We start from the raw sequence: 14,799 nt of genomic DNA on the forward strand, positions 1-14,799 counted from the left end.
GAGGGTGATCTACAGTGTCAAATGCGGCTGAGAGGTCAAGCAGTATTAGTAGTGAGAAATGATTGTTGGCTTTAGCGGTTAAAAGGTCATTAGTTAGTCGAGTCAGGGCAGTTTCCGTGGAGTGTTGTGGCTTAAAACCAGATTGTAGGGGGTCCAGCAGGTTATTGTCAGAGAGGTATGAGGTAAGTCGGTTGTAGACTAGGCGCTCAAGTAGTTTAGAGATGAAAGGTAGCAGAGAGATAGGTCGGAGGTTGTCAAGATTGGAGGGATCAAGAGAGGGTTTTTTCAGAATGGGGGTGACAAGAGCATGTTTTAGTTGAGAAGGAAACAGTCCAGTTGAGAGTGAAAGATTAAATAGGTGAGTTAAGGCTTTGATTAGACAAGGATTGGTATTGCGGAGAAGTTTTGAGGGAATTGGATCAAGCGGGCAGGTGGTAAGGTGAGAAGAGGCCAGAAGCTTTGAGACTTCCTCATCAGTGACAGGGGTGAAGGAGCACAGGAGAGACTGGGCAGTGTGTATGATTACCCAATGGCACATACTACTAAAAAAGTATATTATTATGATAATGGTTCATTTACATGAAGCAGGGTTTTACACATGAGCTGTTTTACTCATTATCTTTTAATAGAGACCTACATTGTTTGGGGGGTATAGTTTTCCTTTAAGATTCTGTGAACAGAGGATGTGTAGTGAAAAATAACATAAGGAATTCTAGAAGGAGGAAACAGTGCTAATTTACAAGTACATGCGTCCTATCTTATGTTTTTTTAAAGAGGAAGGAAAAACACACTTCCTCATTCCTCATGTTGCATTTTTGCCAAAATTAGGTATTCTGCAGATACCTGACATAAACAGCATCTCCAATTGTTTATAAGTTTTCCAGCTACTCAACTGCTTATGGTAGAGAAGGATTTATAGTGTGTTCATTCTAAGCAACTTTGCAATATACATCCATTACAAATGTTCTATGTTTTTTAAGTTAAATGTACTGATATTGAAAACAGTGTTTGTCCCTTTATATTCTCTGCCCTGATGGCTAAGACTGTTGATACAATATAAGACAAGGCAGCTGATTAACAGACCTGTCTTTGCTGGGGCACTCTGGGGACTTTTGCAACATTGGTTAAAACGTAAAAAAAAAAGTTGCTTAACAACCTAATGCTGCTTTCAATAAACGTTAACCAAAAAACTTGCATGTTTCTTTAGGTCAGTTAATTATCTGACTTCTGCTACATTGCATAAAAAGAACAACTGGGACAGAAAATAGAAAGTGATAGCCAAATACTGTTATCAATGCATTATTATTATCATGCATTTTTATTATTAACTCTTGTGCTTATTTGCATAACTAGATGTTTGCTTTATACCCAGGGATGCCAACTGGGGGGAGGGGGGTGGACAGGAGGGACAGTTGTCCCCAAGGGGGGTGGCAGGAAGATAGGGCAAAGTTATGTTAATTGTATAATTAAAATATAAACTATAAACTTCTGCCAAAACATACATAATGCATATAAGTTATGTAAGTACTTACGTGGCTTACAAATAAACTTTTCTAACCTACATAGAATATAGAATGAACTTCACTGACCACCTATGAACTGATATAAGCAAGTCTGTATAGGCAGATTTCACCCGCAGCTTGGTGCCCCCGTTTGAGCTGTTTACGTGCAGTTTAAAGATGCCTGTGATCAATTTAACCATGTCCTTGAGTTCAGAACTACATAACTACTGGAGAGCAGTTTTTATAAGCTTTTTTTTATATGCTTGGACCATGAAAAGTCTATATAAATCTTGTAATTTCTTTGTGCAGTTTTCAGACTCTTGATGAGTTCAGAATCCATGTAGCTTGTGGCAAATAAACGTATTATCTTTTTCCTCAAGTGGTCTCCGGTAACTGAACTTCCCCAACAAAACTGAGTTATGAGCACATTACTTAATCAACTATTTATATGGGAACAAAATTCACATCAGTGTGAGGGATCTCCGATTGGCTCCAATCACGTGTCCTAGAATCTGGGTTCCTGGCTATGGAACTACTTACTACATCTTGAATAAGGATATATTCGACACGATTTCCAATTTATAAAATATATAACTTTATTTGTTCCATTTAAAATTTGTTAGCTTTGGTACAGTGCATGGTGATCACCACTGACGCGTTTCATGCCCTACGGCACTTCCTCAGAGTGTTCCGTAGGGCATGAAACGTGTCAGTGGTGATCACCATGCACTGTACCAAAGATAACAAATTTTAAATGGAACAAATACAGTTATATATTTTATAAATTGGAAATTGTGTCGAATATATCCGTATTCAACTATTTATATGATATGCTTATTAATATGTTTTTGTAAAATGGACATGTTCTAGGTGTGGCCACAAAGTGGGTGTGAGCTATGAGTACCAGATCATTTTGTCCCTTTATCTATTTTACAAATGTTTTGAGGCATGTCATAGTAGCTGTGTTAAAACACACAGAAAAAATTGCATTTATATTTAGTGAAATCACTTGCTTCAAATTAAATTTAATTGGAAGGAAAGAGACTAATTTAATTATGACCTTTTGTCACTTTTGTTATAGAATTATTTGAGATATAGTTTCTGGTATGGTATGCTTAACATTATAATCTTAAACAGTTAAAGATACATCTAATTCATTAGCATCATATCTGGTCTTCATCAATTGTCTTACTTGATTAATATGGATAAATTACATTTGTTAGAACAAATAAAAAGAGTATGCTTCCTTACAGAGATCTAGCCAAGCGTATTAAGTTACTCTTTAAGGATATAACACAATAGTAACATTATTTCAATGAATAGAAAAACATTTTATAACTGATAAGTAGTAACAGATTATTATGCAAAAGGAAGCACTGAATGTATTACCTTTATATAAACAATTACGGCTGCTGTAAAAAAAAATCGGCTTTGTATAGATGAGACATATAATAAGGCTGTAATAGGCAATATTTAAGTTTGTTTGTGTACAATATCATAATAATTGAATTTTATAATAGAGTGTGTCTATTAACAAACAATGTCATTTCCGGATAGCCGTTAGATATCTGTTAGCAATGCCTATGACTACGTATCGCAAGATACGAAACGCGTCAGGATTTTATGATTTTAACTTGCTGAAATAAAGTTGCCTTTTACCTCACGAGTGGCTCCAGGAGTGCTTGCCGATTCTTCTCCAAGTTGAAAAAAAACAAGTTCAACCTTTTGTCCTAGCAAAACCTACTTCTGATGATCTTTGTATAGTGCATACAAGGGGAATGGCCAGAAATTGTAATATTGCATACTTGTGTTTATGATAGGAGACAAGACAAATAATTTGTACAGGGCCCCAAGATTTCTGATGGCATGGCAGCCCTGATTGTACTTCAACCATAGAGTTCCCTCATTTAAATAATAAAAAAAAACATTTGTACCATACAAAAAAAATGAGGTAATGGCTTTTGTGTGCATAAAAAGTTTATTTTCTGTATATCTGTAGAGAAATGCCATACAGATTGACATTCACCTGGGGAGGCACATTTATCAAGGGTAGAATTTCGAATTAATGTGAGTTTTTATAAAACTCCCTTAAATTCGATTGAATTCGAAATGTGACTGGTGGATATTTATTATAAATATTGTATTCTTAAAACTCGGTTGAATTTTATTGATCTGAAAACGCGAATCGTATTCAATACGTATTTGATTCGTATTCGATTAGATTACTATTTGAATCTTACGGATCAAGTTTTTCAAAAGAAATCCAAGTGCAGACACAACATGTTTCGGGCTAGGCTAGGCCCTTTATCACACTTGTTAAGGGCCAGAGCATGATAAATCTCGAAAATCCAATTAAAATTTTTTAAAAACTTAAATCCAGTTTGGATGATTCCCTAGTTGATTTTGACAGTTTAGAGTAGACCATAAAATAAATTCAACCCTTAATAAATCTGACAAGAGGAAGTAGTTTGTTTTCCTATCGTGTACTGATAGAAAGACTGCTTGCTATCCAAACAAGCATATAAGAAAATATAAAAAGGAACAAAACAGTATTTGTATATGTTGTCAGTTTGTACATTTGTTTTACAAATACAAATATTTTTCACTATAAATCATCTACAAAGCAAGGTTTCGGCACTAAGGCCTGTAACAGAAGCAAGACAGTGGATAACCATTGGCAATTCTCTGAAATCTTGCCTAATACAGCATGTATAAATTATACTCATCATCCCTGAAGGATTATAATATTTAGCCATCCAAAGGGATTTTTCAGATATGGTTATGGAGAATAGCCGTTAAAAATATTTTCATTTTTAGTTGTACCTTTTCCTTTGGTACACATGGTGGTGCTGTCTTTCCTGTGTTTACCATGGCTTTATAAACCAAAGTCACAGCATATTCCAGTCAGAAACGAGATGTAAAATGACATTTTAAAAAATATTTTTTTAAAAATTCAATCAAAACAACAGAATGCAAAGACAATGAAAAGGTATCTGTAAGATTTGGAGTGAGCCATAGTACCCCCAAACAGTATTTTCTTTCTTTCTGTTATATGAAATGGACATTGATGTAAGAAAGGTGCAGAAGCCCTTACGGAAATACATTTGAAAACAAGTGATCATGCTTTATAGGTACCATTTCTAGTAAATTAGTAATCTTCAGACAGTTATTGCATGGAAGTTACAGGTCAAGTGGGTACACCAGAATGTTTTTTGGGCTTTCTTTGGCCTTTTCGATTCTTCTTTTTAAAAAACTTTTTCATGCATTGCATCTGCTTCTTATCACTGCTTGGATGTCTAGAAGAGACAAGCACTTTATTTTAAATTATATTACAAAACATTCATTTTTAATTAATTCATATTAATATATTTGATTGGATATTGATTACATGAACATGGTGCAGTGCAAAATCTCACCACTAAGGGCTGAGGGCCTTATTATATCACACAGAACAGAGTTCATGACCTGGGAGGTTCATTCTAATTATTAAAACCTTTTCATGTATTTTACTGGAAATAAAAATGTGTAGGGATCATAACTTACTTAGCTATTTCCACTGAGTTGTTTCCATAGTCTTTAAATCTGCCTCCGCTTCTAGGCTTGCCACTGGTCTGGTTTTCATTTAGGCTACTCAGTTCAGGCCTAGGTGCCGATACATGGAGTAGATATCAGTGCTGAAATGTATACTTATGCACTTAGCCACCAAAATTTGCTCAAATGGGCCAATGCAATGGCTCTGGGTGCAGGCACATGAGAAGGCTGATGTGAGAAGGCTCATTTTAGCCCTGTGTTTAGGCTGAGAATCAGCCCTGTGTGACATTAGTCTCACTGCTTCACTATTTTTACTTTAGCTCTACATTTGTAGATATACAGGGCCAACATAAGGATGAAGAAAAGGCATGAAAAGGAAAGCATAGCAGTTAATATTTAAAGTGGTGGTTCACCTTTAGGTTAACTTTTTAGTATGTTATAGAACCGCTAATTCTAAGCAACTTTTCATTTGGGCTTTATTCTTTATTTTTTTATAGTTTTTGAATTATTTGCTTTTTTTTCTGACTCTTTCCAGCTTTCATCTGTCTATTCAGGCCCTCTCCTATTCATATTCCAGATATTATTCAAATCCATGTATGGTTGCAAGGGTACAGATTGCTGTAATTGCAGACTGGAGAGCTGCTGAATGAAAAGCTAAATAACTCAAAAACCACAAATAATGAAAAATGAAAACCAATTGCAAATTGTCTCAAAATGTCACAATCTACTTCATACTAAAAGGTGACCAATACCTTTAAGTAACCACTCTGAACAACATAAGGTTATTGCCAGATGTTGCAGAAAAGTTGTGGATCTCTGCCTGTGGAGATGTGACTCCTACCTTATTTTCTCCAAAATGTTATTATGGTTAGATTACTTTTACAATGTAAGATCATGACTTGACATGTTAAAAGATCTGTTGATGCATATATGATTTTTTTTTTTTTTTTTTTTAAAAAACAACTTCCAGCCACGGATCAGATGTTTTCCCATGTTTGCATGTTAATTTAAGCATAAATCTCTGGACGACATGACATGTTAAAAGTTCTTTAATGCATAGTAGATTTTAAAAAAATACCTTTTATCGCAACGAATCAAGTGTTTTCCCATCTTTGTCTGTCTATTGAAACATACTTTTCTGGAATCTTTCAAGGTTAGTCTGAAAAACCAACAGGCAGCTAAATAATCAGATCATAAACAAAAAAAATTAATTCAGACAGGAGATTTGGGCTTTTTAATGTTGCAATGAAGTGTGACTTATAGCTGTAGTCACAAGAGAGACATATTGAGGAATGCATACAGAAGGTGGTTAACTTAGCCATAAAGCTCAATTACTGTCCAAAACACCGATGCAGCCTATCACAGTCTAGATAAGACATAAATTGACTGCAACACACCTTCTTCCGGCCCATGCGTCACAAGCAGTGTGCAACCCCTAGACTTTGTCTCTAGCCTAAAGATCAGGATGACACAAGTGATAAACACTTAACAGGAAAATTAATATTGCACTATACTACACATAATATTACACTAAAGGGATACTGTTGTGGGAAAACATGTTTTTTTCAAAGCGCATCAGTTGCATCTGCACTGAAATATGTTTCTCAAAGGAGCAAACAGATTGTTTTATATTTAATTCTGAAATCTGACATGGGGCTAGACATATTGTCAGTTCCCCAGCTACCCCTAGTCATGTGACTTGTGCTCTGATAAACTTCAGTCACTGTTTACTGCTGCACTGCAAGTTGGAGTGATATCACCCCCCCCCCCCAGCAGCCTAACAACAGAACAATGGGAAGGTAACCGGATAGCAGCTCCATAACACAAGATAAAAGCTGCCTGTTAGATCTAAGAACAGCACTTGATAGTATAAAGCCAGGTCCCACTGAGACACATTCAGTTACATTGAGTAGGAGAAACAAAAGCCTGCCAGAAAGCAGTTCCATCCTAAAGTGCTGGCTCTTTCTCAAAAAGCACATGACCAGGCAAAATGACCTGAGATGGCTGCCTACACAACCAATATTACAACTATAAAAAAAATACACTTGTTGGGTTAGGAATGAAATTTTATATTGTAAAATAGAATGAAGTATTTGCACTGTAAACAATGACATTTAGAAATAAAAATGACACCATAAAAATGACATGAAAGAATCCCTTTAAGCCTTATCATAAAAAAATCTTAGGAACATAATCAGTAAATGGCAGATGGTACCTTCAATAAAACCAAAGCCATAAAACAGTGGCATAATAAAATTCTCTTTTAGCTATTACATACTGTAGTTTTACAAAAAAACGTTCAAAGAGCATGTAAAGGATAGCAGGTTAAATGATAAAAGTATATGGTTTTTAAAGCAGCATCCTGTTATTCTCATGTACCAGAATTTTGTAAAGTTCTAGAAAAGAAGCAGTTTAGATGTACACACCAATCTACTCATGGATAACCCATTTTACATTGACATACTTTCTACCCAATTCACAAAGCTTTGCAATAAATCCAGGATTTTTGTGAATCTACACCAGATGGTAAAATCTAATCTTTATGAATACACACCAAAATTGGGGCTGCAAGGGTAAAGAAGATTATAGTTGTGCCTTTAACGCCAAAACACACTGCAAGTAATACCTATGATCTGAATGAATAAACATTTAATCCATACATCAGTTAAGACAATCACACCAAAGTTTCCACATTCCAAAAAGAGAACAAAGCTATTGCAATAGCAATGGGCATGTTGACCTGAAAACCACATGAAACATGTTTACTCGCAAGTCTGATGGGTTTGGGTTAATATTTGTGTGACCACTATGGGTTCAGATGGGCACAGGTCAGACTGGGGAAGTACATTTCTCCTCCGCTTCAAAAAAGGCCCTGTCTTCAAAAACAGAAGTAGTACACTGAGTGGAACCATGAGTGACCCAGGTATGGGTTGGGTGCAGATCATACACTGGAAACGTTTTGCGGGTTAGGTTAGGGTGCAGGTTAAGTTTTTCCTGACCCACACATCACTATATTAAAATATTGTTTGAAAGGGTTGTTCACCTTCCAAACACTTTTTTTCAGTTCTGTTGTCTTCAGATCACCAGAAATAAAGACTTTTTCAATTGCCTTATTTTTTTTAACCATTTTTTTCAAAATAGAAGTTCAAAGTTTAATGTACCTTTTTTTTGGTGGCAGCTCAGTAATCCAGGAGCAGATTCTGAACTGCTACATGTTGCTACATTACTTGATACATTTCTCAGCAGGATCTGCGGCCACTATTGTATCAATAATAACCTCTTCTTCAGCGACTAATCTCCCCTAAATGCCTCCCCGCCGGCTAGAATGTAAATCTCCGGTGGGATGGCAGTCGGATCTCTTCATTTTTCCGAAGTTGGCTCACAAGGAAACTTCGGGCCACTTCGGAAAGCCAAAGCAATCCAAGTGCATCCCGCCGGCGATTTACATTCTAGTCGTCAGGAAGGCATTTAGGGGAGATTATTAACCCCAAGAAGAGGTTATTTGTCATTGGGCGACTAATCTCCCCCAGTAGCCACGTGTGCCACCACCCTTAAAGGGGTGGTTCACCTTTAAAGTAACTTTTATCATGTTATAGAATGACCAATTTTAAGCAACTTTTCAATTAGTTTTCATTATTTATTTTTATAGTTTTATAGTTGTTTGTCTTTTTCTTCTGATTCTTTGCAGCTTTCAAATGGGCGTCGCTGTCACCTTCAAAAAACAATTGCTCTGTAAGGCTACAAATGTATTGTTACTGCTACTTTTTATTTCTGATCCTTCTATTCAGATTCTCTCCTATTCATATTCCAGTCTCTTATTCAAATCAATGCATGGTTGCTAGGGTAATTTTGGCCCTAGTTACCAGATTGCTTTAAATGCATATTGAAAAGCTGCTCAATAAAGAGCTAAATAACTCAATGTTCAATTCTGCCCAATGTGTCACTCAACCCCCTTTAAAGTTACAGAATGCCCACTATAGAGGCTGAACTGGTTTATTTTATATAACCCTATAATCTTGTAAGGATATTGCTCAATGAACCACACCTGTGTCTTAGTCCCTGTCTTAAATAAACATTTAATCCATATTCAAATAGTTCCTCTTGGCACTCACCTCTGCTAGCATGTTCAGTACCGACTAATTAGTGAATGCAGACTTATAAAGCTAAATCATAAAAGCAATTCTGTCATTTTCTGGATTATGTTTATCAGTGCCACGTGTGTCTATATTGCATTTGCTGAAAAACATTTTCATAATAACATCTTTTATCTATAACACACTATTTACTATTACTTAGAGCAGTGATCCCCAACCAGTAGCTCGTGAGCAACATGTTGCTCTCCAACCCCTTGGATGTTGCTCTCAGTAGCCTCAAAGCAGCTGCTTATTTTTAAATTCCAGGCTTGGAGGCAAGTTTTGGATGCTTAAAAACCAGATGTACTGCCAAACAGAGACTACTGTATACTGTCAGTCCACATAGGGGCTACCAATAGCTAATCACAGCCCATATTTGGCACCACCCAGGAAAATTTTCCGTGCTTGTGTTGCTCCCCAACTCTTTTTAAATCTGAATGTTGCTCATGGGTGAAAAAGGTTGGGGACCCCTGACTTAGAGATTAACATGTGCTGAAAAAAAGGGTTGGTAGGGGAAGAACACATCTAAATGCTGAAAATAGGGGCAATTACTTCCCAACCAATATCAAATTTATTTCAGTCTTCACAATAAAGTTATTAAGTCGTTTGGACAAAATATATGTTGCAACACTGATACATTGTAAAACAAGCAAATTATTCATGCAAATAGTTTTTATTATAGCCTGGTATTGTTTAAATTATTTCACTAAATGATGAAATAAATGTATAAAGCAATATGTGTCTAGAATTAAATTTCAGCAGTATAGAATCAGGTCAATGGCTGTACTGGATACCCCTGCTGTTGCCTCCCATTGAAACCAATATAGTGTAAAACAGTTAGATGGTTCAGGGAGATAATTCAACGACACAACAACACAGCTCTAATTGGCTAAGGGGAACTATCTTGTAAATTTAATATAAGCTTCATCATACTGAAATAGGAAACTTTGTAAATACAATCAATTAAAAATTCTGCATTGTTTCTGAAATAATGAAGTTTATCTTGACTATCCCTCTCTCTGCATGTTTCTATTCATTCTGTCTCTATGCAGCCAGTGTCGGACTGGCCCACCGGGGTACCAGGAAAAATCCTGGTGGGCCCAGGTGTCAGTGGGCCCTCCTGCTGCTAAACATTTGGCCTGTTTCATGGTCATTCTCCATTTGTATGAGAACAAAGAGACTAAATAGATGGAATAATAAATTATATTATGTAAAGAAAAGACACTAGGAGAATAGAGGCTGAGTGAGGATAGGAAGAATAATATTACTAAGAGTGGGTCCCTTGTCGTAGATTAATTGGTGGGCCCCTGGTCAAAGTTTTTGGGTGGGCCCCTGGTGTCCCAGTCTGACACTGCATGCAGCAGTTGGGTGTCAGATATTCATTGACACATTGACAGTTAGATCTAGTATATCTTAAAGGGGGGGCTTCCTTTCCTAGCAAATTAAATAGAGCTAATACATCTTCTAGGCAAAAGGAGCACCCAAATAAGAAAGATTGGATCTAACTGTCAATGATTATCAACCAACTCCTGCATGAAGAGAGAATGAAGATAAACAGATGCTGAGAGAGGAATAGTGAATATGAATTTCGATTATTTCAGAAACAGTACAGAATTTTTAATAGATTATATTTAGTTTCTTATCTCAGTGTGCTGAAGCTTATATTAAATTTTCATTTTCGTGATAGTTCCAGTATAAATGCTGCTGACTGACATATTGCTATGGATATGTTTATTATCCATAAGCACCCCAAGGTCCTTGTCGAAATTCCCTACAAGCATGAAACATACTGGTTCGATTAAATTATTTCTCTTTCAAGTTATGAATGACCAGATTTAACGGGGAACTGTTGTAAAAAATTTAAATTTAAAATAATTTACATCTTTACTACCCCCTCTCAGCGATCTTTCTCTCTCTTCATGCTGGAGTCAGACTCAGAGTTAACAGCTAGGTCTAATACATTGGGTGTATAAATTGTTTTTTACATTGAAATTATAATGTCAAAATCACATGTATTATCACAAAGAGTCTCTGTGATCAAGATGATGAATCTGACACATGCATACACTGTAAAGTCTGCAATGAAAAAAAGACTGACTTTTGTAGGTATCAGGGCTGGAACTAGGGGCAGGCAGAGGAAACGCCCACCTAGGGCACAATCATGGGGAGGGGTGCACTTTTAAGGGGAGTTTTTTTCTTTTTTTAAAAAAAAAACCCTGGTTTACTTGGCCCTTAATAGTTTTTCAGTTTTATAAACCGCCTGTTCCAACCCCCACTAGCCTGTGATTCGTACTGTAGGCAGAAGCACTCCTCTTGGCAGCTGTTGGCACAGGTACATATTTGTGGGCAATATCTTGGCTGTTGCTTGCACAGGTAAACAGATGATTATGGGCAATATGATGGATTTTTGTCTGTTTCTGTATATGGGGCAATGTGGTGTCTGCTGGCACAGGTACACAGATGTTTGGGGCAATATGACGGATTTTTGGCTCCTGCTGGCACAAGTACAAATTAGGGGCAATATGATGTTTTTTTGGCTGCCGCTGGCATAGGTACAGATTGGGGGTAACAATATAATGGATGTTTTGGCTTATGCTGGCACATGTACAGATTGGAGGCAATCTGAGGTATTGATTGCTGTTGGCACAGGTACAAATGGGGGCAATGTGAAAGGTGCTGGCTCAGGTACATGGGGCAACATAATGGCTGCTTGCACAGCTACAGGGGGTAATATGAATGGTAAGGTGTGAAGTGGTAAAGCAGGACTGGGTGGGGGAGGGGCACTGATTGAAGCCCTTGCCTAATGCCTATATACCTTGGCCTGGCCCTGGTAGGTATGTTTTTTTCATACCTTTCATGCCAGAGGCACAATAAAATATACTGTTGCTTTTTAACTCACATGATTTCTTCAAAGTTGCAGTATTCATTTAGCCTGTTAACCTTAAAAGAACCAATGAATTTATGGTGAATTTGGTTGATAGGATTATGGCACTGGCACCTGGGGACTGCACTGAGGGCGGCAAACAGAGGTTCTGTACCTGGAAAAGAGAAAATATTGATATTGCAGCAAAATATTTCTATATTATAGCTTTCATCTTGTATCAACTATTATTGTGTAGAATTCCATTTCATTTCATATTTAATGACCGACGTACAGCATTGCTTTCTTCTGCATAAACATTCTTAAACAACAACTCATTTTCATTACGGAATATTCTGCTTCTATTTAAATGAGATTTTGTATGAGATGAAGGTAATTGTTACTACTGTATTTCTAGGTGTAACACAGGTTTATACAGTTCTAGCTCACTACAGTATAAGGGTAAGGCCACACAAGGAGATTCGGGGAGATTTTGTCGCCTAATCGACTCGTCTTCTGAACGACAATCTCCCCGAACTGCCTCAGCATTTTTTCCCATAGGCTACAATGAAAAGTCGCCTGTGCTAATGCACACGCAGCGATGCGTTTTCTAAAGTTGCCCGAAGTTGCCTCACACAGGCAACTTTGGGCGACTATAGAAAACGCATCGCCACGTGTGCATTAGCTCCATCCCTAGATTGGTATTTGCTGTCAAATAATTCAGTTCTGCGTTTCCTATCATGTGAAACAGTGCATGGTGGTCATGGGAGAAATACATGTTTTTGTCCTTTCTTATGTTCAATCCTGCCCAATGTGTCACTCAACCCCCTTTCAAGTTACAGAATGCCCACTATAGAGGCTGAACTGGTTTAATTTATATAACCCTATAATCTTGTAAGGATATTGCTCAATAAACCACACCTGTGTCTTAGTCCCTGGCTTCAATAAACATTTAATCCATATTCAAATAGTTCCTCTTGCCACTCACCTCTGCTAGCATGTTCATACTGATTTAGTGAATGCAGACTTACAAAGCTAAATAGTAAAAACAATTCTGTCATTTTCTGGATTATATTTATCAGTGCAATGTGTGTCTATATTGCATTTGCTGAAAAACATTTTCTTTATAATATCTTTTATCTATAACACACTATTTACTATTACTTAGAGATTAGCATGTGTATCTTACCTGCCTGCTGAAGAGAAGAGATTACACACAAGAGGGAGAAAAGCACTAGACAAAAGAGAAGATTCATGTTTGAATGTTTGGTGTGTTCAGGAGAAATGGCAGCTTGAATGTTCAGTGTGTTCTGGAGAGATGGCAGTTTGAATAAAGGTGTATGTTTTTATTGTGAAATTACTTCCTGCCCTTCTACAAGTTGGTGGGCGGAGTCATTTGTAGGTAGTACATAACAAATTCCTGGATTTCTTTTTTTTTCACACTAGGCTATTCTGTATTTATAGGTGTAGTTTAGCACTGCCTCTATGTTAGTTTATATAATATAATTATACTACATGTACTAATATACACATTTAAATCATAAAATATAAAATGTACGTAATCTTTTATATTGTCCTTGGGAAAAAAATGCATTACGTTTAATAGAAAGTAAAACATTTATTGAAGAGAATTTCAACCTACATACATGGTTTTTTTTGTATAACTGAAAGAAAATGTAGTTCTACAAATACATGAAATAGACATTTTCTTTGAGGTTATAAATGTTATTGCTATTGAAAGAGTATTTGTTCTTGATTACCCCTTTCTGTTTCTGGCTGTTTCTTGAAACGATACAGTAGAAATCTGTGCTCCTCGATGTGTAGAAAATATAAACAACTAGACGGATCATTTCTTTGGCAAGTACATTTTCAAATAACATATAACCACCTACATTTTTAATGAATGTATGTTGGAAAGCTGGAGAATGCCGGTGGGAGAGAAGGGGTCCGGACCAGGGGTAGGCATAAGAAGATATACGTGCTTGTCGCCCCCACTTCGTTGCACCCTAGGCACGTGCCTCTTCTGCTTGCCCCTAATTCCGGCCCTGAATTCAATACTTAGTTTTTGTGCAGTTCAGTGTTACTGCCATGTACAGGGTTAAAGGAGAAGGAAACCCTCACCTGAAACCCCAGGCCGGTGCTACTATCAGCAGAAAACTGTACCAGTGCCGGGGTGCAGTGATAGGCCCAGGGGTTTCAGGTAATTATATACAATCACTTGGGGCTGCCTAACTTTTGGCACCCCCAAGTAAATAGGCCTTAGCTATCCTTTTAATGTATTACTCCAAATCCATTTCTGCAGTTCAGTTTTACTGGCATGGTTGTGGTTAACGCAGGGCTTTAAATGATGACTAAAGCTTAACTAAAGAAGTACGGCAGTAAAAATCTGTGCCTCCCGAAGATAACACTGTAGCGCCTTCTTTTCTGCTGAGCTTAGGGACTGACGGATACGATTCTTTATATATATATATATATATATATATATATATATATATATATATATATATATATATATATATATGTCACAATAATAGGCTGATTAGTAAATAATTCAGATCAGTCGTGGCAGCTCAGAAACCAGCACAATTAGCATCAGATAGCATCAGCATCAGATGACAAGCAAACCTAATTTCCCTGGCCCTCTCCATATCAGCACTCATCGGGTTAGCCCCTCCCTCACCTCAATGAAGAACCACTCCCACAAGTAATTAAATATCCAGCTCAGGTACCTACCCGCGTCTTTTTTTGGTTCTTTCTTCACCTCGCTCCTTTT

At 36.9% G+C, this 14,799-nt stretch overlaps 2 protein-coding genes across 2 annotated transcripts in view; one reads left to right on the forward strand and one right to left on the reverse strand.

Annotated features, from left to right (window-relative positions):
• Positions 1-14,799, forward strand: part of rassf4.L (Ras association domain family member 4 L homeolog) — an 82,611-nt gene that overhangs the window by 14,773 nt on the left and 53,039 nt on the right. The window lies entirely within an intron of this gene.
• On the reverse strand, positions 3,462-13,374 carry LOC108696348 (growth-regulated alpha protein). Its single transcript, XM_041569132.1, has 5 exons — positions 13,216-13,374; positions 12,066-12,204; positions 6,112-6,192; positions 5,046-5,144; positions 3,462-4,798 (listed from the first exon to the last, which is right to left on the reverse strand). Exons 1-5 carry the CDS (start codon positions 13,280-13,282, stop codon positions 4,690-4,692), a joined length of 495 nt encoding a protein of 164 aa, XP_041425066.1. The 5' UTR covers positions 13,283-13,374; the 3' UTR covers positions 3,462-4,689.

This window comes from Xenopus laevis, chromosome 7L (assembly GCF_017654675.1).
Source record: "Xenopus laevis strain J_2021 chromosome 7L, Xenopus_laevis_v10.1, whole genome shotgun sequence".
In the NCBI taxonomy this organism is placed as follows: Eukaryota; Metazoa; Chordata; class Amphibia; order Anura; family Pipidae; genus Xenopus; species Xenopus laevis.

Bases quoted from the DNA above. Each gene is read 5' to 3' on its own strand.
- LOC108696348 (XM_041569132.1), bottom strand. From the start codon at position 13,282: ATGAATCTTCTCTTTTGTCTAGTGCTTTTCTCCCTCTTGTGTGTAATC. The intron at 6,193-12,065 runs GTGAGTTAAAAA...TTGGTTTTTCAG, and splicing joins TGCAACTTTGAAGAAATCAT to ACTAACCTTGAAAGATTCCA. The intron at 4,799-5,045 runs GTAAGTTATGAT...TGTCTCTTCTAG, and splicing joins AACTCAGTGGAAATAGCTAA to ACATCCAAGCAGTGATAAGA.